The 26513-nt window shown below is 45.4% G+C and overlaps 1 protein-coding gene across 4 annotated transcripts in view; it reads left to right on the forward strand.

Moving 5' to 3' along the window:
• SNCAIP (synuclein alpha interacting protein) overlaps nt 1-26513 on the forward strand; it is a 401816-nt gene that overhangs the window by 306323 nt on the left and 68980 nt on the right. For all 4 annotated transcript variants that reach the window (XM_078675567.1, XM_078675566.1, XM_078675568.1 and 1 more), the window contains one exon: nt 17276-17401. In XM_078675567.1, coding sequence (XP_078531693.1) covers nt 17276-17401 — 126 coding nt within the window. The remainder of the gene's footprint in view (nt 1-17275; nt 17402-26513) is intronic.

The raw sequence follows: 26513 nt of genomic DNA on the forward strand, positions 1-26513 counted from the left end.
TAACACAATTTTTTATTAGGGTTTGAGACAAACAAAACCATACAACAGATATGTCATCCACCACCTACAAGGGCTACAAATGTGTAGAAGCGCCTGTGACCCATGGGGAACAACTGTCATCAAGTTGCAATCAGCAAAAACAACATTTATATTAGAAATGTCGAACGGTCGAACCAGAAACGTCAAAAGGAAAACAGAACCCACTGAAAATGTATCACCTGGAGTAAAACACTGAAAACTGTGTCCAACAAGCGTCAACAGGTGCCGATTCTTGAACGTCTGCAGGAGGAAATGGTATTGCGGCAACAACGCCTGGGGATTCATCCTCATAGAGGAAAAATTATTACTAAGCTTCCAATTCAGGTCCAGCCGACTCATCCTTGGAAAAAGGCAGTTCACTTTTGAAGAACAAATAACAATGGTGCACCCACCACCTGGTAAGCAGAAAAAGAGACATTACAGGGGTCCAAGCCTACTACCACAACCACCTACTTACTCACCGCTTCCTTATACACCACCGCCTCCCCCCCCCACCTTCTCCACTACCACCACCAGCACATGGGTCTTACATCGCATACAATAGAGAAGGTAGCCCACCCCATTAGATTTTGATGTGGTCTCCTATTCCCAGGATGATCCATGGCAGGTCTACACAGTGGTATGTTCAGGACCCAATGATCCAGACTTTTACCCGGCAATGCATTCTCTGCCTGATGAAACCACCTTGTACCACAAGCTTATTCAAACAGCTAATTTCCGCAAGGTAGACCTACACTCTGTATAAGAAGATGAAGACTTCTTGGTAGAAACCCTTTCACACACACAAAAGGCCGCTCGGTTCCTGCCAATGCGTAAAGGCATGCTCAAGACAACGCAGGAAATGTTCATACAACCAGTAAAAGCCAGGGTGGGGACACCAACGGTCGATAAAAAGTCCAAGCTTTGCCTTCTGACCCATAATACATCACTGGTTGTCTCCCCAGTCTCATTAGTGGTCCATGCTGCACTTAAAAGGGTTACTACCCAGGTACTGTGGATGCCTGCCCCGGATAAGGAAAGCAAAAAATATGATGCAGCAGGGAAGAGTGTTGCAGCACAATCTGCAAGCCATTGGCAAATTGCCAATTCCGTGGGGCTTTTGGCCAGGTATGACCATGCCTACTGGGATGAGATGGGAGAGCTTATGCAGTATCTACCAGACCAATAAAACAATAGTGCACAGTATTAGAAGGCCAAACCATCTCTAATACATCCATTGACCAGACCTTGAACTTATCCCCTAACCTTCCTTCACTTCAGGACTTGAAACCTGCGGAACCTACCCCAGACTGTGGAGACCCAGCGATTTGGCTGATGCCCGGTGGAGCTACCATATAGCTAAAGAGGAGATGGGTTGTGGACTTCCCCCGCCCCCCCTGCCGTCTCCTACCCAGCCTGACCTTGGGCCAGTTTTTCCCCTCGTCTCTACGTCTTATCTTCCCCTATCCCTTTACCCTATCCCCTTACTCTTCCTTGCTCCATTCACCTGTCCCCTATGTTCTTTAAATGCTTTTCTTGATACTTACGTAACTTTTAACTGATGTAAATTGCAACATTATTGTTCCTCATGTAAGGCGCTCTAATTTCCTCCGGTCTAGCCAGTGCTATATATTAACTCACTAATTAAATTTGTTCCCATTTCGTACTCTTTCTCTCTTTGTCTACCTCCCTAGCTCCAAGCTCCTATCCCCTCTCCCCTGAATCTCTCATCTTGCTTGCTAGTCTGCCTAGCCCCCTGTCCTTTGTGCCCTTTGACTAAGCACTCCTTCTCCCCTTGTTGGGGTAAGATCCAATATTTATACTCTGGAGTCTCAGCGAACCTGCTCCGAGAGTCCACTGCGCCAAGGGAGCCACTCACAGATGAGGTATGGTATGGCACCCCTTGCCAAAGCACTCCCTCTAGCCTTTTGGGGAAGGATCCAGAATGTAGGCCTTGGAGTCTCAGAGACCCCTCTGAGAGAGTCCACTGCATAAAGGGAGCCTCCCGCAACTGAGATAGGGAAGTGTTACCACTTCCCCTGGGATCACAGCTTACTGGACTTTGGACGTTGCTTTGACTCGTCTACCGGTTTGTGTTCCCAGTCGCTCCTCCCCTCCTCTTCCCATGTGGTGTCCTTCACCCTCTCCTCCTCTTTCCCGCCTTCTTTACCTGTCTTTTTCCCCAGCTCCTTCTCCCTCCCCTGTATCTTTCCCTCTGCCTGCTTTTCCCCTTACGTATTTGTGCTAATTGTTTATCTCGACCATACAAGTAACTATGTTGCCATGCTCTAATAACTGTGTAACCTTTGTAACGATGTAACCTGTAACTATGTTCTGATGCTCATGTAAAGCGCTCTGATACCTCCGGGTCTAGCCAGCGCTATATAAAACCTTTTGAATTAATTCATTTTGCCCTTGATGCAGCGTACACCGCTGCAAGAGGGGTTAACTTAAACATCCTTATTAGGAGGAATGCCTGGCTTCAAATCTCCGCCAGAGGTTCAGCAGTATCTAATTAACTTACCCTTTGGTTGAGCGCAACTTTTTGTCCCTCAGGTTGATCAGATGCTGGAGAAAATCAAAAAAGATACAGACACTTCTTCAGTTTATCCCCTCAGTTCGTTACTTCTCACTCAAGGTGGAGTTCTTCCTTTTTATTAGGGTGAATCAAAGGACGAGGACGAGGCAGAAGAGCGGTTGCAAAATATACGAGAACATATCAAAGTGAATCACGGAACCAAGCTAACCAAGCTAACATATGCCCGTCCATTGAAAATTATTTTACTCCTTTTAAGTTACATAGGGAAACCAACAAGAAGAGTGGAAGCGCCCTATAACAATGACAGAGAAGTGGAAAGGCCCCCATTTCCTTTGATTCACCCTAATAAAAAGGAAGAACTCCACCTTGAGTGAGAAGTAACGAACTGAGGGGATAAACTGAAGAAAACACCAGTGGGTGTCCGTTTGCTAACACCCAATAGCGAGGGTGTTAAGCAATAGTCTTTGATGCCGGTGACCCCAAAGAGACGGCAGTCCTGAAGAAGGTGCTACAATATCAAATGTCAACAGCACCGAAACGCGTCGACGCACTTAGGTTTTTTTGTAGAATCCAAGCAAGGTCTGAGGAGCAGTAGATATTCATATATATATGATACTATTGACTACACCTTTTTTATATATAGAGAGGACCATTGGATCAAGTTACTATTGTGGCAAAGGAATTCAAAGGCCATAGGATACAGGTTTTTTTTGTGTTATATCTCTGATTGTTACATTTGTTTTAAAATGTCTTTGTCTTACATGTATTAAGTTAGATAATGGAAATTGGATTTGTCCAAATGTTTACAAGGAAAATGTTTAATGAATTTGTATGACCATTTGTTCTTTTATGTCTAAATGTTTATAAGGAAAATGTTTAATGAATTTTTATGACTATGTGTTTTTTATAATATATACTCAAGGAGTATCCTTTGAAATTTTAAGTTATCTTTGTGTAAGTTCTCATTTTTATTAAAAGACTGTGAACGTTCAATTTTAGTGTGGAATTTAACTATTTACTGGTACCGTGAGTGACTGGCCTGCAAAAGTAGGTACGTATGAATGCATAGACTGATAGTGTATGAAAAGATAATAAATCTCTACGATAGTGTTTACCCAGGGACTTCTCTCTGACTGGTGTATTATAAAAGATGCCATAGAGCCAGTGCTGCACAACACTGGACCACAACCACAGAAACAAGGGGGTATACTCACAGTATTTCCTAATTCCCAAAAATACGCTTTCTTCAGGCCCATCCTAGACCTGCGGCCTCTCAACAAGTGTATAAAACCAGAGCATTTCCACATGGTTACGCTGCAAGATGTCGTACTGCTCCTAAGACAAGGCAACTTCATGACCGCCATGGACTTAAAGGATGCCTATTTCCACATACCAGTCCACCCAGGACATTGGTGTTACCTAAGGTTTGCGGTAAGTAAACAACATTATCAATTCAAAGTTCTACCATGAACCTGGGAAAATCCAATCTACAGCCATTACAAATTCAACCTTTTCGAGGGGCAATCCTAAACATGGAAAACCTATCTGAATCCCACTCAACATTTCAGTCTCTGTTGCCTCTTTTTCAGCTAAATTTCAAATAACAGTTCGCACGGTCATGCACGTGTTAGGGATGATCGCATCTTTCAGTGCCATTGTACCGCACGCCAAAATTCACATCCCTCCACTCCAAGAGTGCTTACCATAGCAGTGGTCATAGGCAGAGGGTCGCTGGGAGGATCTGGTTTTGTTAAAGGCTAGTGTATATCACTCTGAAGTGGTGGAACACCAGTAACATAAAATAGGGCCATGCTTTTCTAGACCCTATTCCTCAGGTGACCCTTACCACAGATGAATCCCCCACAAGATGGGGGCACATCTAGAAAACATAAATGTTCAAGGTCTGCGAACTTCCCTACAACAATCATCGTACAGGAAGTACCTGGAGTTATTAGTGATTCAACTAGCACTCAAGGCATTTTTCTGCTGTTTTCATCACAAAACAGTCCTAATCAAAATAGACATAATGACAGCGATGTACTACCTTCACAAATATAGAGGCACACACTCTCCTCCAACTGTCGACGTGAGCTTAGAGCATTTGGCGATGTACGCTACAGCACAAATTCCACCTTTTAGCGGAGCATCTGCCAGGCATTGATAATGACTTTTCAGATCTGCTCGGCAGAATGCAGCAACACGTCCACGAGTAGGAACTCCACCCTAAGATCCTACTCGCGTACTTCCAAATGTGGGGGGTTGCCGACATAGATCTGTTTGCAGCTGCCGAAAACACAAACTGCCCACAACTTCACCTTCAGATTCTCACACTGACAGTCCAAGGGAAATGCACTGTGGATGAAGAGTGCAGGGATAATTGCATACGGTTTTCTGCCTCTCGCACTGCTTCCATATGAGGTCAGTAAATTAAGGCAAACACCCCTCACACTAACTCTAGTTTCTCCCATATGGGCCAGGCAACCTTGCTTCACTACCCTCCGAGAACTCTCGTCGCTAGTTCCACTTCAGAAGCTCCCCAACAAGCCTGACAGTCTCACGCAACATCAGGGAACCCAAAGACATCTCAATCCAAAGCAACTCAACCAAGTGATTATTTCCTGAAATCCTTGAGTTTGGGTAATTAAATTTACCCCCTGAGTGCATGGATATCCTCTGGGAAGCCTGTCGCCCCACCATTGAGGCCTATTATGCCGCAAAGTGGAAAAGATTCACACACTACTGTCTTCCTAAACAAATCAGTCCTCTATAACCACAGATACAGGACATTGTCTGCTACCTTTTTAACTTGTAATGCTCTGGACTAAGGTACACATCTATTTGCTTACATTTAGCAGCAGTGGCAGCCTACCTCCTGCACAGGGAAAGCACCTCCCTCTTCAGGATCCCTGTAATCAAAGCTTTCATGCAAGTTTGAAGAGTCAAACCTCCCAGACTACCACCAGTATCTTCCTAGAATCTGAATATAGTTCTCTCAAGATTAATTGGGCCCCTTTTAAACCCCTCCATTTTTGTCCATTGCCATTTCGGTCACAGAAAGTAGCCTACTAAGTCACTATTACCTCCCTTAGACGGGAAAGTGAGTTTCAAGCATTAACCCTAGAAGAACCTTTTTTCAAAGTACATCCTGAGAAGGTAGTTATTCATACCAATCCAAAGTTCCCACCTAAGGGATATCTTCCCTTCACCTCAGCCAAACCGTAGATTTACCAGTGTTCTTTCCACCACGTCCAACCACAGTAGCAGAACTGCCTCTTCAAACACTAGAAGTTAAAAAACGCCCTAATGTACTCTATAGAATAGACACAGACATTTTGTAAACCTCAACAGTTATTTGTAGCCTTCTCTAAACCTTATCGATTCACTGCTATTTCGAAGCAGGGAATTGCTAGCTGGCTAGTCAGGTGTATTCAAACATGCTATGCTAAAGCCAAAAGGCAGCTCATAGCACCTCCAAGGCCACTTTCTACTAGGAAAGAAATAACTTGAATGGCTTGTTTGGCAATATTCCAATTGTGGACATTTGTAAGGCTGCTACTTGGTCCATACCATACACTTTTACTAAACACTACTGTGTGGACTTTCTAGCAAAACAGGAGTCCCACGTGGGACAAGCTGTTCTACATACACCTTTCCAGTATTCTGCAACATCCTCCGGCTAACCACATCCTTACAGGGGAAACTACTTTATAATCTGTGCACATCATGTGTATCTACAGCTACACATGCCACAAACAATATGTTACTTAACTTGTAGACATCTGTTTGTGGCACGTAGTGTTGTAGATTCACATATGCCACCCTCGTCCCGGAAGCCTCGGATTGTTGCAGATAACTTAGTTTTATTCTGTCTTTCTTATTACATAAACATCATTATGCTTCACTTTACTCTCGTAGGGGCGGAAAAAAATCTAACTATGGAGCCGATATTCATGCGCAATACTGCAGAAAGGATGAGTTGCTATGCCTTGCGACTCGAAAGACTTTCTTCGAACAAAATCAAGTAGTACATGTCCAAGCCCAACACTAGATGGCAGGAGTATGCACAGCATGTGAATCTTCAGCACTACATGCCACGAACAGATGTCTACAGGGTAAGTAACATATTCCTTTAACACCCATCAGCCCTTTTCCTCGTTCTCCTCGCATCTCCTGCCACACACCAACAACAACAACCCAACAAGCAACTTGTCACCATTCGGAGGTGTTGGGAGTGGTGCAGAGATGTTTGTGTTCAGAGTCCACTCACTACTGTGATGCTATCATTCACATGCCTTCCAACTTACAAATTAATTTAAGGAGGAAGCTGGGCCTTGGACGGGCCGGACCCGTGCTGAGAGCTACCTAAGCGGCTCTGTGCCCAGGGCCGGACTGGGAACCAAAACCGGCCCTGGCAAAGAGCTCGGCCACCCCAAACACCACCAAAGGGCCCCCAGGGACCCAAAACCGGCCCCCACCCTTGCGGCGCACCAGGGGATTGCCCGGTTCCCCGCAACGGCCAGTCCGGCCCGGTCTGTGCCCCTCGCCAAGCTCCTCTCACCCGCCAAAAAAGCACAAAAAAAGCAAATGGTCATTGAGGCTGTCGCTGATGTGCTGGTGTGTTATCACGCCTCTTAATGTACATCGGTTGCTTACTGCCTCTGAAAATCGAGCTGGAAATCCACTGTCTACAGTGGATTTCAGCTCGTTTTCCCCACCACTGTATGAATTCGGCTCCTCACTGGGTGACCGTGTGAGGGGAGCTGAAATTTTGTAACACATGATGGCACTATGTGAGTTGGCTGGTCTGCAGTCAGGAGCTGACCCGTGAATACAGAAGCGACGCCATCCTGCTTCATTTTATTCAACAGTAGCAGTGAGAGCGCCAAATTTCTTTTTGCTCCTTCTATCCTAACAGAGGCCAGATCTGCCCAGCATACCTACATTTAAGCATGGCCCCAGCAGGGATTCTACTCCGTTTACTGTAGGGGATTAAAGTGTAGCGGGGGTCCTTCAATCACTGGTCGATCTTCCCCCGTCCTCCCCATAAAAGACTGTGTTGAATATTGATCCTTATGCAGCCCAGGTGGGTTCTCGGCAGTCTGCCCTCCAGCTGTCCGAAGAATGACTGTATTTTGTAAGGATTGGATGCTTTTAGCACATGTTCAATGTTATTAATGCCAGTTTTAGGTCCGCTTACTGCATTTTATTGAAACATTAAATTGTGTTGGCGTGGTGCCTTCTTGGAGCAGCACTTTTTAGCTCCGCCTTCCCACCCGTTACACTTTGATTTCATTGATTCATTTGTTGAAGAGTTGGGCATCATCTCCTCATATGATAGATGGACCAGGCTGAGTTTGAGGCATTGTCATTTGCCTGCGTCCAACAATAGCATTTAGAAACAAAACATCCCTCGTTACAACTTTGATCAAGAGTATGTTTATGGTCCATATTTAGAGTTTGTTACCGCCCAAAATACACAGTAGAATCCATTGGTTGAATCCCACGCAGTTTACTATGGCTCTGAAGCTACACTAAATCAGTGGTTCTTAACCTTGATCCGAGGATCCCTGGGGTCTGTGAGGCCTACTGAGGCAGTCCACGTGGGTTGTGCAAATTTAAATAATATTAAAATTAAGTATATACATATAAGTAAGTAAAATTAAAAATGTGAAAACTTTTTTTATATTTGTGAAAATAACAAAATATTTCAGCATTTGTTTGGTATATACTTATTTCTATATTTTTGTGTATTATATTGAGGTTCAAATCATTCAAATTGCTGAAACTCTGGGTTCCCGGCTTCCAGTAAATGACTCACTAGGGGTCCCTGGATTCCAGTAATCAATAAATGTGGGTTGACAGAAGTCAAAAGGTTAGGTACAGCTGTATTAGATTGTTCTGTAATGTTTCTTCAACAATCGGAATATTTTTATTCAGGGCTTAAGTCTTTTTTTATTATTAAAACAAGTGATATTTATATAGTGGGTTTACTCAAAGTAATTTTTTGGGAAATGTATTATTAGCTAAACTAAAGCAAAACAGATCACAATCGCAGGCACTCCCTGCTCACCGAGGTGTGTGACAGAGGGGGCATTATGGTTTGTCTTCTGTTTCTCACCGGTGAATGGATCCATGAATATTGACATCATCTTCCACACCACACGAAGAGTCCAATGGAGAAAAGTGTTCTGCACCTTACTCACCGTCTCCTCTACCAGGAAATCCGCTCATGGCTCAACACTCTCCATCACACCATCTCAACTCTTCCCAGGCAGAACCACCATCACTATCTACAATAACGGGATTGTCCTAATTCAATCCACAGACAGGAACCTGGAACTACTAGACAACATGTTCCCCACCTTCAAACAGCACCTCTCCAACCCACGGACCCCCACTCACAGCACCCCCAGTCCTCACATCCCTAACCGCACAGCCTCCAATCACAACCCAGCTAACATAGCTCAGCCCCAAAACGACACGCACCTCTCCGCTACCCCCAGCACCTTAATCACCCACCCACCTTCTGTAGCTACCCCACACTCCTTAATCACAGACATAGATCTCTCCCCCTCTACCCCCTGCACCTTAATCACCCACCGACCTATTGTAGCTGCCCCACACCTCTCAATCACAGACATAGACCTCTCCCCCATATACACCAACCGCACCCCATCACAGCTGAGAAACATCTCACAGCTCTCCCCTCCCCAATCCGCGGTAATCAGTCACCCTCCTGATCATACTTCCCATTGCATACCACCCGCTCATATCCCCCAAATTCCTCCATGCACTAGCGAAGATCACCCCCCTTTGCTCACTCCCGTTATCCCCACCCTCCTCACCCCCCACCACACAACCTCTGCGAACGTCGCAGATGCTGCTGTAATCGATCACCCATCCGATCTCACTTCGCCACACCCCTCATGCATTGGTGATTATCATCCCCCATCACACATCCCCAATACCCCCACCCTCCTTACTCCCCACCCCACTCCTCACACAACTCGCGCAGAACCCACCTCCACCACCTTGAGCATACCTCCCGCGCCCCGCGACATGACCAACCCTCACCCCCTCTCCCCCCCCACTCTCACTCCCCACTACCCCACCCCATCGGCCAGACTCACGGAACACACCACCTCCCTCAACCTAACCCCTTATCCTTTATCCCCTCCCATTCTTAGCCCTCACCCCCCTATTGTCACTCCTTCCTTCTCCAGTCTACATTCATCCCCCAACTCACCCGCACCGCCTTCCACAAGCGCCATCACTCACGCTATCAACCGCCCCCTGTCCTCATCCCCGCCCCCTGTTCACAAACTCTCTCTTCCTCCTAACGCTACCCCACCTACTCGGACCGCAGAGCCCTGCTCCATCGCGCGCACATCCCGTCACATTCGATCCAGTTCCCACCCCATTACCCGACTCAAACACTCACCCACTGCTCTCACTTCCAATTCCATCCCCAATCCAACACTGGACATGATCATCTCCACCCTCCTACAAGTCAAGGAAGAGCTCCACACCATCAAAGAACTTCTTCTCACCCACCCCAGGCACCCACTACCCTACACTTCCCCGCCCAACAAGGACTCCATTCGCCCCTCAAACCGTTCCACCCTGCTCTCCCCGCGCTGGCCCTCTATCCCTGATCGCAAGGCCACTGGCCGTCCCGTCGCACCCTAAACACCCTCTCGGGCCGAGACTTACACAATCTACTCTGCTCTTATGGCCCAGGTCCCACAAAACGCTCACCCACAACACACCTCCCCATACCCACGATTCTCACAAATCCCCTCAGGCCACCCACACTGAGCGACAGAAGTTCTGTCCCCTGTAATCTCAAAAATATCCCCCTCTCCTTAGAACATTCTCCCACCCTCCTCACCCCTAGACTAAAGTGTTTCCTGCTCAACTGCAGATCGGCCCGGAGACACTCCTCTGGCATCGCGGAGCTCATCTTATCAAGGGGCATTGATCTAGCCATTCTGACTGAAACGTGGTTAACTGAAACATCCACACCTATAATGGACATACTAGTCCCCCCCAACTATCTCATTATTAGACTCGACAGGAATGGCAAGACGGGCGGGGGAATCGCATGCATCTACAGGAGCAACCTAGCTGTCACTGAAGGCCCCTCCCCCTCCCTCTCCTCCTGCGAACTCATCTGCCTTGATATTACTAGTGAGGGCAAACCTGTGTGCTCCCTTCATGTTATTTACCACCCACCTGGTGACAACTTCATCTTCTCCCAACAACTAATGGACACGATATCCACCAACGCCGGTCGACAGCTCAATCAAATTTACCTGGGAGACTTCAACCTCCACTGGAATGACCAGAAAGACACTGTGGTGAAGAGCCTTAAGACTTTCCTCGACGCGCTTGACCTCACCCAAATCTGCAACGGTCCGACACATGAAAAAGGCTCTATCATTGACCTTATCATCGCCAAAGAAGACTCTACCCAACTAGTCGCAATCGAACCATGCGACTGGTCAGACCACCACATCATCACCTTCTTCATCAACGAAAAGGTCAAACTTAACCCGGCGCAACCTGCCAAAACCAAGATTTGGAAGAGGGACCTGAAGAACCTTAACCCAAAGTCCTTGCCTGCCCACACAGGCAGTCTCCTTCTTCCCCCGACGGACGTCTCTGATGTGCATTCATTGACCAACCTCTACCTAGACTCCATGTCTACAATAATCAACGAAGCCGCACCCTTGCAATTGAAGAGAGTCTCCACCAAGAACTCGAACCCATGGTACGATGGCAGACTCAATGAAGACAGACGCGTGATGCGCTTAGCTGAGCGCGCGTGGAGATCTGACCCCTCAGCGCTGAACCTTAGAACGCTTAAGAATAAGAGAAACGCTTACTTCAGAAAAATCAAACGCTCGAAATCAATATTCTTTAGCCAACAGCTGGATCAAGCTAAAAACCGACCAAAAAAACTGTTCGAGTTAGTCAAAACCAAAACCATAACGCAACCTCCACAACCCAACAACTTAACAAAGGCTATCCCAAGTTGCGAAGACTTCTCTGCTTTCTTCAAGCAAAAGAACAACACTATAAGAAGCGATCTCATCAAGGATGTAAGTCGATTCGCCGGCTCCATATGCATAACTAACACTCATGCTAAAAACAACGCTTCATGGACGTCCTTCGACACCTATTCCGAAGAATCAATTCACAAGCTGCTGGTCACCTTGAAACCCGCCAATCATCACACAGACCCCCTACCTGCCAATGCTGTTAAAGTCCTCACCCCCCTGTTCCTCCCACTCTGGACTAAAATCATCAACTGTTCCCTGCAACAAGGGCTCATCCCAGACTCCCTCAAGATTGGGCAAGTCACGCCTATACTCAAGAAACCCACAGCTGACCCGGCCGACCTAAACAACTATTGTCCTATCACCAATATCACCACTCTAGCAAAACTGTTAGAAAAATGCGTACAACTCCAACTGACAAAACACATTGAGCAGTTTGACCTCCTCAACTCTCACCAATCCGGATTCAGAGCAAAGCATAGCACGGAAACGGCCATGACACACATAATAGATGATGCCCTCCAAATCCTTGATCACAATGAGTCTTGCCTCCTCATCCTTCTTGACCTCTCTTCAGCATTTGATACGGTCAAACACGAGAATCTACTGGATCTCCTAAATACCAGAATGGGCATATCCGGGACGGTTCTCAAATGGTTCACGTCCTTTCTGCACAACCGTTCTCAGAGGTTCAAGATCAACAACGCACTGTCCTCGCCTGTGCCAGTAACACTGGGCAAGGTTCCTCCCTATCCCCCACATTGTTCAACCTCGTCATGGAACCACTCACCACCTTGCTTCAATCTTCTAAGGTACATTTCCATATGTACGCCGATGACACTCAGCTCTACCTCAAGCTTCAATCCCCTGAAGACATCAAACTGTTGAATGCCACACTAAGAAACACCCAAGCTTGGCTGGCCGACAATCACCTCAAACTAAATGCTCTGAAAACTGAGTTCCTTCTGATCTCTCCTCCTGCGAAAAAGGCCATCACCCAAACCTGGCTCAATCATCTAACCGCACTCAATGTCCAACCCACCTTCGTGGACTCAGCGAAATCCCTTGGCATCACACTGGACTGCAATCTCGACATGCAGCAGCATATTAGCATAGCAACTAAAGGAGCCAACTTCCAAATCAACACGCTGAGAAAACTCAAACCCTTCCTACCACCCAAGGACTTCCAAACTGTGGTACAAGCCTTAGTCATTCCTCGCATAGACTACGGAATTGTGGCTCTCAGCGGGCTCCCCCTGACAACAACGGCTCCCCTAAGAGCCTCCCTGAACGCGGCCGCGAGACTCATCACTGGCTCAAGAAAACACTCGCATATATCCCCTGACTTAAAAACCCTGAACTGGCTGCCTATTGAAGCCAGAATTCAGTTGAAAATTGCCTGTATGACACACTCGGCCGTACACCACAAGGCACCCAACTACCTCTCTCATAAGCTGACCATATCAGGAGGCTCAAGATCCAACAGAAGCACAAACACTCTCCTCCTGAAACCACGGAGATTCCGGAAGGAAAAAACATACAAACGCTCCTTCTCTGGAATGGCACCTAGGATCTGGAATGCACTCCCACCAGAAACCAGGCTTATCCCGTCCACTATACTCTTCAAGAAAGAGGTGAAGGCCATCCTTATGGCTAAATACACCTGAACACTATTGATACTGGAACAATGACAGTATTTGGCTCCCACATTATCGGCTGTCTGAATACTTATCTATGTCAGTCCATTTTTTGTCTGCTTCTGGATCTAATTCATTGCACGGATGCTATACTATTGATTTCCAACTTGTTTATTGGGTTGTACACTAGGACTTGAGTGCCTCAATAACCTGCAACGCACCCACTACTGACTACTACTTTGCTTTCAACATTGTGTTTACTCACCCTCTGGGGTGCTATAATCTTATCCGTTTAGACATTGTACTGCTTCCATATTATTGTTTCTTGATTGTTATTACTCTGTATACTCTTGTATGATTGATACCCTATTTTTGCATCTCACTGTCTACGAAATCTCATATTGATTTAAGAGTCTTGTTTATCCTACCTACTGTTTCTGTAAAGCACTCTGATATCTGCAAAGATCTTGTTCGCGCTATATAAAACTTTAAATAAATAAATAAATAGATAATAGGGTGAATTGACAGGTTAAGTCGGCCAATTGCATTTCATTGAAAGTTTAATTCTGGCCACCAACAGGCCCTTTGACACTCTCGTCGTGGCTTCAGACCATTGTAAAAATACCTTGTTGCACTCCAGTTGTGCTTAAGCATGAGAGCTAAGTTCCCGTAATTGTGACCCTGCCTGGTGCTTGTTCTTTGCCAGAACTTCGCTGCTTATGTTTCTTTAACAAGAAAATAATGTTGTATATTACTATTTGGTCAAGTGTGTAGTTTAAGATACTGAACGGGACTAGACCTGCCTCGTCATCTGGCTGTCAGGGGCGTTGTGGGGGGGGGGAGGGTGAGCTCCAGAGGGCCCCCTCTGTCACTGTGCATGGGCAGCATGCCCCTTGACCTGAGAGGTCCTGACTGGGTCCAAAGCGTGCCCCCCCCCCCCCCCCTTCATGTTCTTTGCAGCTCCCCTCCTCCCCAAAAAATGTGTTACGCCACTGAGCCGGCCTGCACAGCCATAGTTACCCTGAGGCACTATTTTTCCTTAGCTGCAGGTTCTGAGTGGTGGACACCCCTCCTGAGAGCAGGAAGGTGAGGATTATGGAAGTTATTGGGAACCCTCCTCAGATATGCTGCAGAAGTATCCGCGGTCAGCCCGCTGATTGTTACTGCGGATCCCGTTTCTCTTTGGGCCGGATGTACTAAACGTTTTACGATTACAAACGATTCGAATCATTATTTGTGACCTTAGGAACGTTTTTTGTCATGTACTAATGGCATTTTAGGAGTTAGTACCTTTTTACTGTTATTATTCACATTAAGTGTGTCCAAGTGGTTGAGATTCCCTGAATGTTCGTAGGCTAAATAACATTTGCAGTCTTTCCTGGTTACCCTCACTCTCCTGATTATTTGGGGCAGAGACCATTACGTTTTATTTAGAACCGCTTAGCTTCATAGAATAAAGTTCATCACGTACTGTGTCTTCACCCTCATTACATAAACATACATGCTCATCCTTTTTCAGAGACTGTCAACTACTTTAAACAAAGCTCAATATGGGTTCTTGAATATACCATGTACCAACACATTAAATAGTTGTTGGGCGCTCCTTGAACAAATCTTAGGCAGACTTCTGCAGGGCATGCTGATCAGCAGCTGTAGTATATATCACGACTTTGAGTAATCCTATCTTTAAGCATGTTTTTGGTCATTCTCTACTCACATGGTATATCAGCCAGCCCGCAAGCCTTTAACCGGTTAATATTGTAGTATCAGTGTGTTTACAAAGGACCTTGTGTGAAAATGCCATAACATAGTTAGTATGAGGAAATAAGCAAAACCAGAAATGAGTCTGGTTTCTAAACAAATAGCTCCAATTACAGCAGCAGGTCGTAATGAAAAGCCCTTCTTTGTAAATGTAAATGTAAATGTATTTCGATTTATATAGCGCACGAATCACCCAGGGGTCTCAAGGCGCTTGCTTAGGGAACCCGTCCTGGTATTCCCCTGTGAGATACCCCGGCAGGGTATTCACAAGGTGAAAGCCAGGCATCCCGCCACGAGGGGCCGTAGTGGAGATTAAGCAAGCTATTGCCCAGAGTTGCAGAGTGTGACCCCGTGAGTCGAGTAGGCACCGGAGCGAGAATTGTCGAGTCCGTGGAATTTTTGAGCCCGAGACCCGCTGAGGCGGGGAATCGAACCCTGGTCCACGTCTGATCTCAGCTTCCGGGTCTGCCGCCTCTAACCACTGCCTGAGAGCTGAGGCTGAAAGATGGGACAGCCTTGCTCTTCTTTAGTAAGTGAAAGTCTGCAAATTGATTGTGGAAAACCAATGTGAAGTTTTGGGAAGACAACTACGCTGCGTCATTGTTGCTGTTCACTACCTTCCCTGTGGCCACACCGGTACACCTCTCTTAAACCTACAACTAGTGTGGTGGATGTTCAGCAGTAAGAAGTGTCATTTATGGACATAAAAATCTGTCATCCCTGAATCTGGGAACTTGAATTTGTATTTTTTGCCCGAAAATGAAAGCAATCTCAAATGAAGCCATGTTTTACCGATCCCTTTTTTCACAGTATGTCAGTTAGCGTATAGTGGTTTAATTATTCCTATTACGACCTTTAGTTACTTTCACTTGGACTTGACGCCTTAAAAAGTCTCCCTTTCTTTGCCACTTTTGAGTTGTATTCTGGCTCTATTGCCCGGGGTACCTTTCCGACCACAGAATTGCCTTGCAGGCGTTTTACACGTGTGCATGGAGGCCCCATCTTCCACCAGGACCTCCCAGTGTAGACTGCGCTCCTAACCAGACCCTGGCAGTAAGGCACGCCCACACTGGCACCAAAGCCTAGAATACTTTTGTTGGGAAGTGGTGATTCCATACTCCTTGCTGAACAGTTATTCTGTGAATGATGTGCCCCCCTCAACACAGCTAATGAGTTTTTAAAAACAAAATGTACAACATTTCCTAGCACTGAATTAAATTCTAGGTTTAAAACAATTCCCTTTTTTATATTAAATGGGCCAGCTTTCCACCTCTAAGACTTTTGAGTGATCAAACAATATTAAAGTCAAGTCTTTTGTATCCTTCTGCCTCTGTGGGCATGCCTTGGAATTCTAGAAACCTCTGTCCGCCCAGCACAGGACCATCAAAGAGCTCTTCACTATCAGCCTGCCCTGGCCAGCTGGTGCCTTCTCTTTGCACTGTTCTGTGTACACGTTTACAAAGGCCAGGGTGATGGACGAGGGCCCGTTAAACTCTCCAGTAGTTTGCTCCTTACCTCCGTGAAAGTGGAGTGTGTTGCTGTGGTAGAACAGGAGAACTAAAACTCTCATTATTTGAGGGCCATCTAATCCAGTGGGCTCTGTAACTCGAATCGGCATTATACGTTGTGTGTTTCACATATAGATGTTGGTTGAACAAAGCAGCCAAAGCCTCATTTGGAGCACTATGGAAAATCGTGCTAAATGACGCGGAAACACTAACTCACGTGCTGTTCCCCCAAAGCAGCGAATCTTTTATCTCGCCTCCCCTGGGATTGCGAGGACCACCGTTAATGGTAATTCTGGGGGTGGGGAATAACAGAGATTATTCCGGGCCACTTGTAATTGGGTCCGAAGTGTCATATTTTGGACGAGGACAAGACGACCTCTGCAGCCTTTCGGCAGTCTTTCACGGTCAATGTCTAGATACTCCGCAGTTGTCTGTGCACTAGTTTGATAGTTGTAGCTACAAAGTGAATGTTGCAATGGGGCTCTTTCCATTCGTAAAAAAAGTAAATTGAACAAAAGTACATGTTTGTTGAATGCCCTATGTAATCAAATAGTATTGTGTTTTTAACAGTATGATATATATATGTTTATATATTGATATACACACACATATACTTCAGCAGGAAATGTGCAAGCTATAGGATACTGCCTTATCATTGGTGCCAATAAATATTATAAATGGAGGGATTTTTTAAAATGCTTTCTGATGTTCTTTCTTAGTTTAACGGATGTTACTTTTTCACTCACACAGGAAAAGATCCTACTGTGGCTACTCCAGTTTATGCAAGAACAGGGAATTTCTTTGGATGAAGTGGACCATTGTGGCAATAGTGCAGTTCATGTAGCAGCCCAGCATGGGCACCTCGGATGCATACAGGTGAATTCTTTTTCGTTTCCTTACTTTGCACGTTCTCTATTATCTTCTGTGCGCTGTCTTTTCTCTTTGATTTGTCTGCCTTTTTGACCATTCGCTAATTCTTACGGTACTTTCTGTCCTTTAAGATGTTGGCACTTTAGTTTCATTTTTTTCTCTCTCCTGCCATTTCTCTTGCTGATAGTTGATTTGTTTGAGACGCCTCAATGTGTCTGGTATATAAGCAATGACATTTGAAGCTTTCATCACAGTTTGGTAGAGCCTGTACCAAGTATAGTTGCAGGTTTGAGGGAGAAAAATGTTATGTACCCTGCTCTTGAGTGTTGTAGATTGTTATTGAGTAGCACCATATATGAATTCCAAGTTATTGTTTCTATTTGTTTTTCGCACCATTGTCTTTGTTCTTCCTCCATTTCTTCTCACACCTTGTTTCCTCACAAATAAATTCTCTGAACTGCTTCAAAACTTTAACCAAAGAACCTCAAAAACCTTTTAAATCGCCAGTTATGAAGTCACAAAACTCTCCTCACCGTTCATAACTTACATCGCTAGTGGTATGCTCGAAAATTTATACCATTTTGGGATGGAGTTTTTCTGCAGCGCCCTCAACCTTGGAGTTGTCAGTAAAGGCATTATTGATTTATTTGTATTGTCAATAATTATCAAGGTTGGGGTAGTTCCTCGTAAGCCAGGTGGTCACAAGGGGTTAAACCACGTGGCTGATACTCCTGTCGTAGGGAGACCTGAAGATCTGGTCTTGATGCCCTCACACACCTGTTAGGGTGTCATGCTTCATCATCCTAAAGATAATTATTTTTAGGAGAAGGGTACCAGGACTAAGTAATAACAGTGGTGCCATCATGTGGTCTTCAAGCACCAGAATGGCTATTAACAAGGTATGATCTACATGTTTCCTGCCTGGTAACCTCAAGGGTTGGGCGGCACTTTGTCAGGACCAGAAAATACTGACTTGGTGCCCCTATCATGGGCTTGAGGCCTCCTTTCTAATAAAGGATGATTGTTCAAAGTTCAAGAACCTGCACCTGAATGGTTACAGGCCAGCAGTTCCACCTAGATGAGCGGGACACAAAAGGTGGAAAAGCACATGCGACAGGTTGTTACAAATACGGATCTGTATCTACTGTATTGGTACAATGGTGCATTCACGGACACACTTGAAATTAGTAGTGTGAGCCTGCTTAGCTGGACAGTGAGGTGATAGTTTCTCACAACAAATGCTCAACAGGCACTCCTCAAAAAAAATTATTTATTTATTTTTTTGAAATTTCGAAACACATAGAGGCACCATTTAGATAATATAGATTTTTGAGTGCCTGTTGAGCTTTTGTTGTGAGAAACTGTCACCTCACTGTCCAGCTAAGCAGGCTCACACCACTCATTTTGAGTGTGTCCGTGAATGCACCATTGTACCAAGACCACCTGGCCTATGAGGAGCTACCCCGACCTTGAATGCACCATTGTACCAAGACCACCTTGCCTATGAGGAGCTACCCCGACCTTGATAATTATTGAGTTTATCTTTGGGAGGAGCATAGGTGTAGGACCTCGGTAAAACATTGAGCTCTTCCTTCCCTCCTTTGATTTATAGGTATTGGTAACGTCACCTGTAATGTGGTGCCAGGTTATAACTGGCAATTTGGGGAGGATGCGAGGGAATAAAGTGGTGTGGCTACATTTACATGCAATGTTCTGTGGATCTGCAGTTTCACAGGGGAAGTTTTTCAGTGAAATTGTATGATGTGTCCCGTGATAGAGCTTACTCACTTAGCTTAGCATGTAATTTAAGCAAGTAAACTTTCCATTTACTTAACTCTGCTAATGAATTACATTTGAATTACATATGATGAAATATCTTCTGATCACGGTCGACTAACTTTGACTGCTAACCCTCTAAGACACAGTGTACACAAACAGTTTATGTGCTGCAGCCGTATACTGTTTGTAACTTGCACAAGCACTAATTCTGAGCAGTGGCAGAAGGTTACAGGCCTTAAAAAGTTTGTCTGTAATGCAGACAGTTCACCCTGTTTTCGGCTCAGATGTTCCACACACAGCATGCAATCTTTGGCAGTTGGTCACTACTGTACCTGATGGGTACAAAAAATCCAGCTCTGGGGGCACGCTCTGGTGTATCTCGCTTTTTATGTTCATCTGCTGCATATGTATGACCTGGACATCTACCACACAATACCCTCACTTGGCAGCCTACAGTAGTTCACTGTGTGCACATTTAGAAGATCCAAACTCAACATTCTTGCCATGTTTTACAAATGCTTGAAGTATGAACAATGTCTTCCTCATGGCATTGTTGTATATGTTGCTGAGATGTTACAAAAAGAGCCTGCTGCTTTCAGGTATAAACCATATCTGCTGCATAGTAGTGGTGCACACAGTGCTGGGACTACAGTTCAAATACAAAACATAGATTACAATGTTCAACTGGCTCCAAACTTGCCACATTTCAGTGTTGGATACTTTGTATGGCCTGTGAACATTTACTGAGTTGACGTCAACAATACAACTAACATGTTACACCTAACATGACCCATCTTACCCACACATGCGCACCAACAAGCCTTCAGGCGCTGTTTGATATGTATCGGAGGGGTACACATGATGCACTCTGTGGCAATGCACAGTGTGATCGACTTCCAAACACGGATATCAACCTTTGGCCCATATTTTGTGTTTAAATAGGGGATATTCAGTGAAGTCCCTCTGTCAGTACCCATTCGATACTACTCAGATTTATCCTACTATTGGCTCAAATCCAGAGGTTGCAGAGCTGGTGAAGCGTGCTCAAATGATAGAAGATGTGCATGGTCTGGGACCATTTACTGTATGTACTACTCAACTGTTTAAATATCCGCGTGTGGTGCTGTCCATGACTCGTGCATCCGAGTGATGTGCACAGCTGGAAGCCAGACGCAGCGTGCAACCATGTCTGCTGCATTTGAAAGAAATCTGCAGTACCTGGGGGTATGAATATGAAGGCAGTACATGGGCATACGGTTGCAGTATCTGGTTGCATAATGATTTTACCTGAAGTTTGTAAACTGGACTACTAAAAAGGTAAATCTGGGCATTTGATGACTCCCTGAATTCAAGTCTGTCTGTTTCGGTTAGGGTTTTGCGCCTATATACCTGACTGCATATGTCTTAGGGCCTCTTTACGAGTTTGGTGGTGCGGGAATGCCTCGCTCCTGTACCGCCAAACCCATGGATGAAACGCCCGCCAGATTAGGAGTTTTCTCCTGTCTGACGGGCGGGCGGGTCTTTGGCATTCCCACAGAGGTGCCTATGAACGTCAAAATCAGTCCCTGTACGGCATAGACTGCGGAAGTCCATGCCGGGCAGGCACTGGGGGCATGCACACAGGAGGGAACAATATGTTCCCCCGTGCATGTACCCCATGGCCCTGATGGAACAGGGCGCCCTGAAGGGCCACCTTTATTTTCTTTCTGCCACGGTTTTCATGGCAGGCTCACCGCCATGAAAACCGTAGCTGAGAGGAAACTTGTAATATGCTTGGCAGTATGCGGCGGTCCCGCCAAGCATATTGCGGCCTCAAGACCGCTGCGCCACCACCAGTGATCACTGATCCCTGTCAGATCCCCGGCAGTTGCGGGGGTCCCAGGGCGGCCTGACCGCCCTGGTCATAATAAGGCTGTCAGAAGACCGCCTCCCTGCGAGTCTAGTAGTCCGTGGGCCGCTAGACTCGTAATGAGGCTCTTAGTGTCTTACTATGTATCTGTATTAATGTTTGTTTTTAGTAAGCCTTTGTGTTCATTTGGGTGAATTCTTTTCTGTTAGTTGGGGTGAGAGGATTTCAGTCTTGTGATGACGAAATGTGGGCATAGATTGACTACCTGGAACTTTGTCGACCATATCAGAACATATGATGGCACTAGTTGCAAAACAATATAGTTATAGGGCCATATGGCTTTGTTTCTCACACGATAACCGCACCTGAAAATATTCATAGGAAGGAACATTTTATTGAGCAATGTTTGAAGCATTTCAGATGTTCTGAGCATCAGTATTTCGTTGTTCTCTTGTTTGCTTTAAAAATAGCTTCCCTACAGCACTATTTCAATTTGGATCGGTGCAGCATATTTCTATTTTTAGGCCATATGTTTATGATCAGCAAGTTGACCTCACAAGGATGCAAGGATGTTTTGAAAACACTGTTTAGCTAACCAGAAGCAGATTTTTCAAAATTGCTAAATGTTTGCAAAATTATAAACTATTTTTAGGCGTTGTAAACAGTAACTGATATATCTATAATGTGCGCCTGTACAAAGGACTGCAACGCCTTATTACATTAATAATTCACCATACCTTTTTGGTGACGTTTGTACAGCACCTTTTGAGTATTTCTGAGAAAGACTTCATATTTTTGCTTGAATGAAAAAGCGCTCTTCTGTGACTCACCCCCTACACCTTCCTTCGACTGATCATAACCAAATTGTAAATGCTAGAATGTTTTATCCATATTTGCAAGGTTAAAGTTATAAGTTGCCCATATGTAACTTAAGCTGTAACTTAGGTGTGAGGTGTTGTAAGAGCCGTCGTAGTGCTTTTATTCTTGAGCCGAGTGTCCTGTTCCTTTTTTTAGGTATACTAGTGGGCTCCTTCTGAAGGTCTTTAAAGATCAAATTCAGTAGCAATTCCGGGGTTCTATACTTAATATGTATGTGCTAAATTTGTATATGCTTAATCTGAATTGTTATTTGGATAGTTTGTTATCGTACTGAAGGCCTGACATTGTTCTGCCCATGAGGGCAAACAGCAAGTGTCCTTGTCCTAAGTCTTGAACATGTGCCAGAAGTGAATTGTGAGTCCAAGGACACATGCACCCTAAGTAATTTATTTCTACTGATTGAGACAGACTGGAAACATGCTGCCACTTCATTTATTAGTTAGGAAAACAATATATGCAATCTTACTAGCATTGGAGGACTTGCGGGGCTTATTGGAATAATTAGGGTGTAACGTGCCCATTTTAGAATTAAAAAGCAAAATAAATTAAAACTGTTTAAAAAAAACCTAACTATCCAGTTGCTTTGAAGTGTGTGATTTCTGATGGCTGCAGATTTCTCATGCCTATGAATATTCCTTCCATGCTTTACCCTGATCGTTAACACTTTTTCCCCAGTGCCACCATGTGGCTCCATCTGCGACTCTGCTTCTCAACGTGGCGTCAACGCAGTATATTCATTTCCAGCGGGCACGCAATCATCAGTTCCTGTTTTTCCATTCCTCGTCAGCGAGGCCCAAAACACACTATCTTTCAGTGCCTCACTGACTGAATTCTCAGTTTTTGACATTAATTAAGTCAAATGGCTCCTCGAGGGCCTCAGTCTTCAAGCCTTGCAGATGGTGCAGCAGAAAGATGTCCCTTTCAGGGCCTCACAATGAGCGTATGTGTCGTCTGGGATCTGGACTGGAGGCCTTGGTCTGCCACTCTTGCTCTTCCACGCATAAGAATTTCATCAGAGAACAGAACACCAAGTTATTTTTGTTGAACAGATGCAGGGAGACGCCCAAGCTGACTTACTCTCCAATCGGTTACTGGGGATGTTCTCATAAGCGATCTTCCTACAAAAACCATATAATGTTGCATAGGAATGAGAGATACTCTTCTTCCTCAGGAAAACTGTCCTTTTCCAGGGACTGTTCGGAGTCTAGAAACAGTTCGCTGACGTCTGGCTCTTTCTCAAAGTCAGGAGAACCCCCCGGCGCACAGTAGCAGAGGTCTAAGTTTTCATGTCCTTTGGCTGATCTGACATAGGTCAGGGCTATTTGGCTACTTATGCTGGCTATTTCCCGGCAGCACCAACCCTCTGGGCTACTTCACAAGGGAAAATCCATTCATGCACATGTGGCTTTTCTAGCCTCCCAGCATCACACCTCGACAAGTTTGGAACCCACTAGATCTATCAATGTACTGTTCCCTGTTCGTTCAGGGCTGCCCTCAGCCCAAACCCTGAAATCAGTTGTACCCTTTCCCATGTAGCCAGTTCTGGTGCCGGCCGTCGAGTTGATAGGATAAACTATCATTCATATGGCAAGGGAAAAAAGTCAAGGCTAACTCTGCTGTTGAGCCACTCTGTTGAAGACACTAAGCCTGAACAGTTTACTGATCACCTCATGTGGCATTATAATATTAATGCTTTACAAAGTTCCAGTGGCTTAGATGCTTCTCAAGGAGAGGACATTTCTTCTGTGGTTCTACCTCGCAGGTCTTTTCGCCACAGCTGTGTAAGTGATGGCAAACATTCTGAAGGAAATTTTGCAACCTTCCAGTTTCTGCAGGGCTCTTTCTTCCTTTTGATGAGGTTTTTATAGACCTCGTAATGGCTACATGGGGAAATACTTTTCAAGCCTATCCTTCCATTAGCAGGTCACCAGACGCCAAAGACCCTCTGTGGCTTACCTATGCTTTTTATCCTCCCACTCCTCTCTGGGGAGCAAAGTATTTGCTTCAGATGTCTTGGCTTTACACACCTTTGATTCCAACTGCCTTTTGGGCACATATGTCCATGTGTTATGGGAATTGTACAACCTCTTTTCCATCAACCTTCGATAGCACTGGAATAAGCCATACTCAGACCTGGTGAGTGGTTGCCTCCATGCAGCTATATAGTTACTGAAATGCGGCTTTGACTCTGCAGATACTGTGGCCCCCGTCTACGAGTGTGGCTGGTACCCTATGGTGACCTGCTGGGATGCTCCCCATTGAATTTTTTCGAAGGGATCTTAAATTAATGTTTATGAGCATGCCCTTTCACAGAGAATGCATATTAGGTGAGAACGCAGATTCTTAGGACGCTTCAAGCACAGCAGGGCAATAGCTGAAGCCCTGGGCCTGACCTCCCCTGTATGGCAATAACACCAACAATATTGGAATTTGCGTGGGCTCCTTTAGGGCTGTGCCTATCTGGCAACGGCAGCCATCTCAGCTTGTTCTAATGCCTCAATAGATGTATCACTCCTTTGTTGACCGAGGAGTATCTGGACCGGGACAGCATCTGTATATCCAGCCCCTACTACATTCAACATGCTCTTCCTCCTCTAAACCCATCTGACTTCTGCCCTCCTACAACTATCTTCTGGTGGTGGGAGGGAGGGATGGTCCTCCAGTTTATCACCAATTAAGAGGCGATCACAACAGATCTGGGGTCAACCATGTGATCTACTGTGGATATGTAGTTCCGCTACTGTCCTGCTCGCTGTGCACCCCCTCCTTCAGATGGTGTGTAATCATTCACACCTCCATCTAGGAGAAAGAAAATGCAGGCTTGAGACCTTTTCTGAATCTCTCGATTCCGAACCTGTTCATCTGATAAGACAAGCTCAGAATGCTGTCTTTTGAGTCCGGTATTGCTGTCCTTGATCTCGGGAGATTGGCTGGCTTCCCTGGACCTCCAGAACACCTGTATTCATCTTCCAATCCTCTCTGCAACAGGCACTAATTGAGATTCTATGTTCGGTTCCTGCATTTTTTTTTGTGGTCTTCCAGTTTGTATTGATTACCTCCCCAAGCTACTGGTAGTCATGATCACTTCATTTGGGAGTTCATGACTCCATGTATTTCTGTACTTGAAAGACTGACTGGTGAAGGCGGAGCCCTCGAAAGTTGTCAAACATTTCCATCCGATGCAGATTCTACCCACGACTTAGACTTTTCCATCAACGTACAAAATTCCCACCTCACTCCAATACACAGGCTTACTTTTATTGGGGTAGGGTTCGACACAAATCTTTATGAAGTCCTTCCCTTCTCCTCAGGCAATCGCCGGTTTTTGGATGAAAATTGCAGTGTTCCTGACTCAAGTTCACATCCTGGTCCTGCAGGTATTGAACCTGCTAGTCCTCTGCATTTTGCATTAAGCATGTTTTTATTCCAAATTGCACATGTTCATCGGGCAAGACAAGTTCAAATTGCTGTTCCTCAGTCAGGTGCTATTAGAGATTGGTAAGTGTCTCTGGAACTACAGGACAGTAGATTTTATCTTTCAATCCTCTTTGCACTATTTTGTAGCACATAGTGTGTTCTTGCTCCACTTTTTCAAGCGAGGACACATTTTGTGCTAAAATAATTGTGCAGAAGGCCAGATTTGCATTTCACGTAATTCCTCTGAAGTTTTGTTAGTTACACTAAAGGAAATTACATGAATTTTGCACATCCCTACTCGTTGCCTCTTGCATCTATTTGGTGCTTCAAGCCAAGTGGATGTGGGCCCCCCACTAGTGTCTGGAAATGCAGTAGAAACAACATCAATGTAGCCTCTGAACTCCGTTGCTGAGATCTTCCAGTCAGTCCATCAAGACCTACACTAGTGGATGGACCCCTTGTGCCTCTTAAGGGGTCAGCCGTTCAGCCTGTCAAAAATATGCCTAAGATGTGGTTGGTCCGTCGGGTCCTAAAGGATTTTCTCCCTTCTGTCTCCGGAGACAACATCTAAACTCTGTCAGACAGTACCACCACCATCCAGTTTATCTACGGACTGGGGAGTGTGGGCAATGTTTCCATTGGCTCCCATAGTGTGAGGGTTGATGCTATCGATCTCCTCTCTCTGGAGGACGACTAGTGGGAACTTCAGCCTGAGGTGACTGAAGTGATCTCCAGATCTGAGTTTCCGTTTGTGGATCTTTTCGCCATAGCCTAGAGCAGGAAGTGTCCAAAGGTTTGTGCCATACTTTTCTTATCAGATGGTTCCGTGGGGAGGTGCATTGAAGTTCAGCTGGACTCGGCCTGTTGTACGTGTTCCCACTCCAGACTGGGTGAGGAGGACTTGGTGCACTTATATGTTGGCAATAGGCATTCAACCATCTTGTCCCCTCCTGCACATAGTGGGATTGATCTTGCAGCAGGTTGGTCAGGTCCTTCATCCCAATTTCTAGATGCTGCTGCAGGCATGACGATTAAGTGGTGCCAGCTAAAATCCTTTTGCCTTCCTGATGAGGTTGCAGACTGGCTGAAAAGCCATCTACAGAAACCACTAGAACAGGATAGAGCAGTTGTATGAATCAGAAGGCATTGTAACTTTTAAATAGTGCCTGTCCAGTGTCTTGTAGTTTGCATTGC

Source organism: Lissotriton helveticus, chromosome 2_1 (assembly GCF_964261635.1).
Source record: "Lissotriton helveticus chromosome 2_1, aLisHel1.1, whole genome shotgun sequence".
NCBI lineage: Eukaryota > Metazoa > Chordata > Amphibia > Caudata > Salamandridae > Lissotriton > Lissotriton helveticus.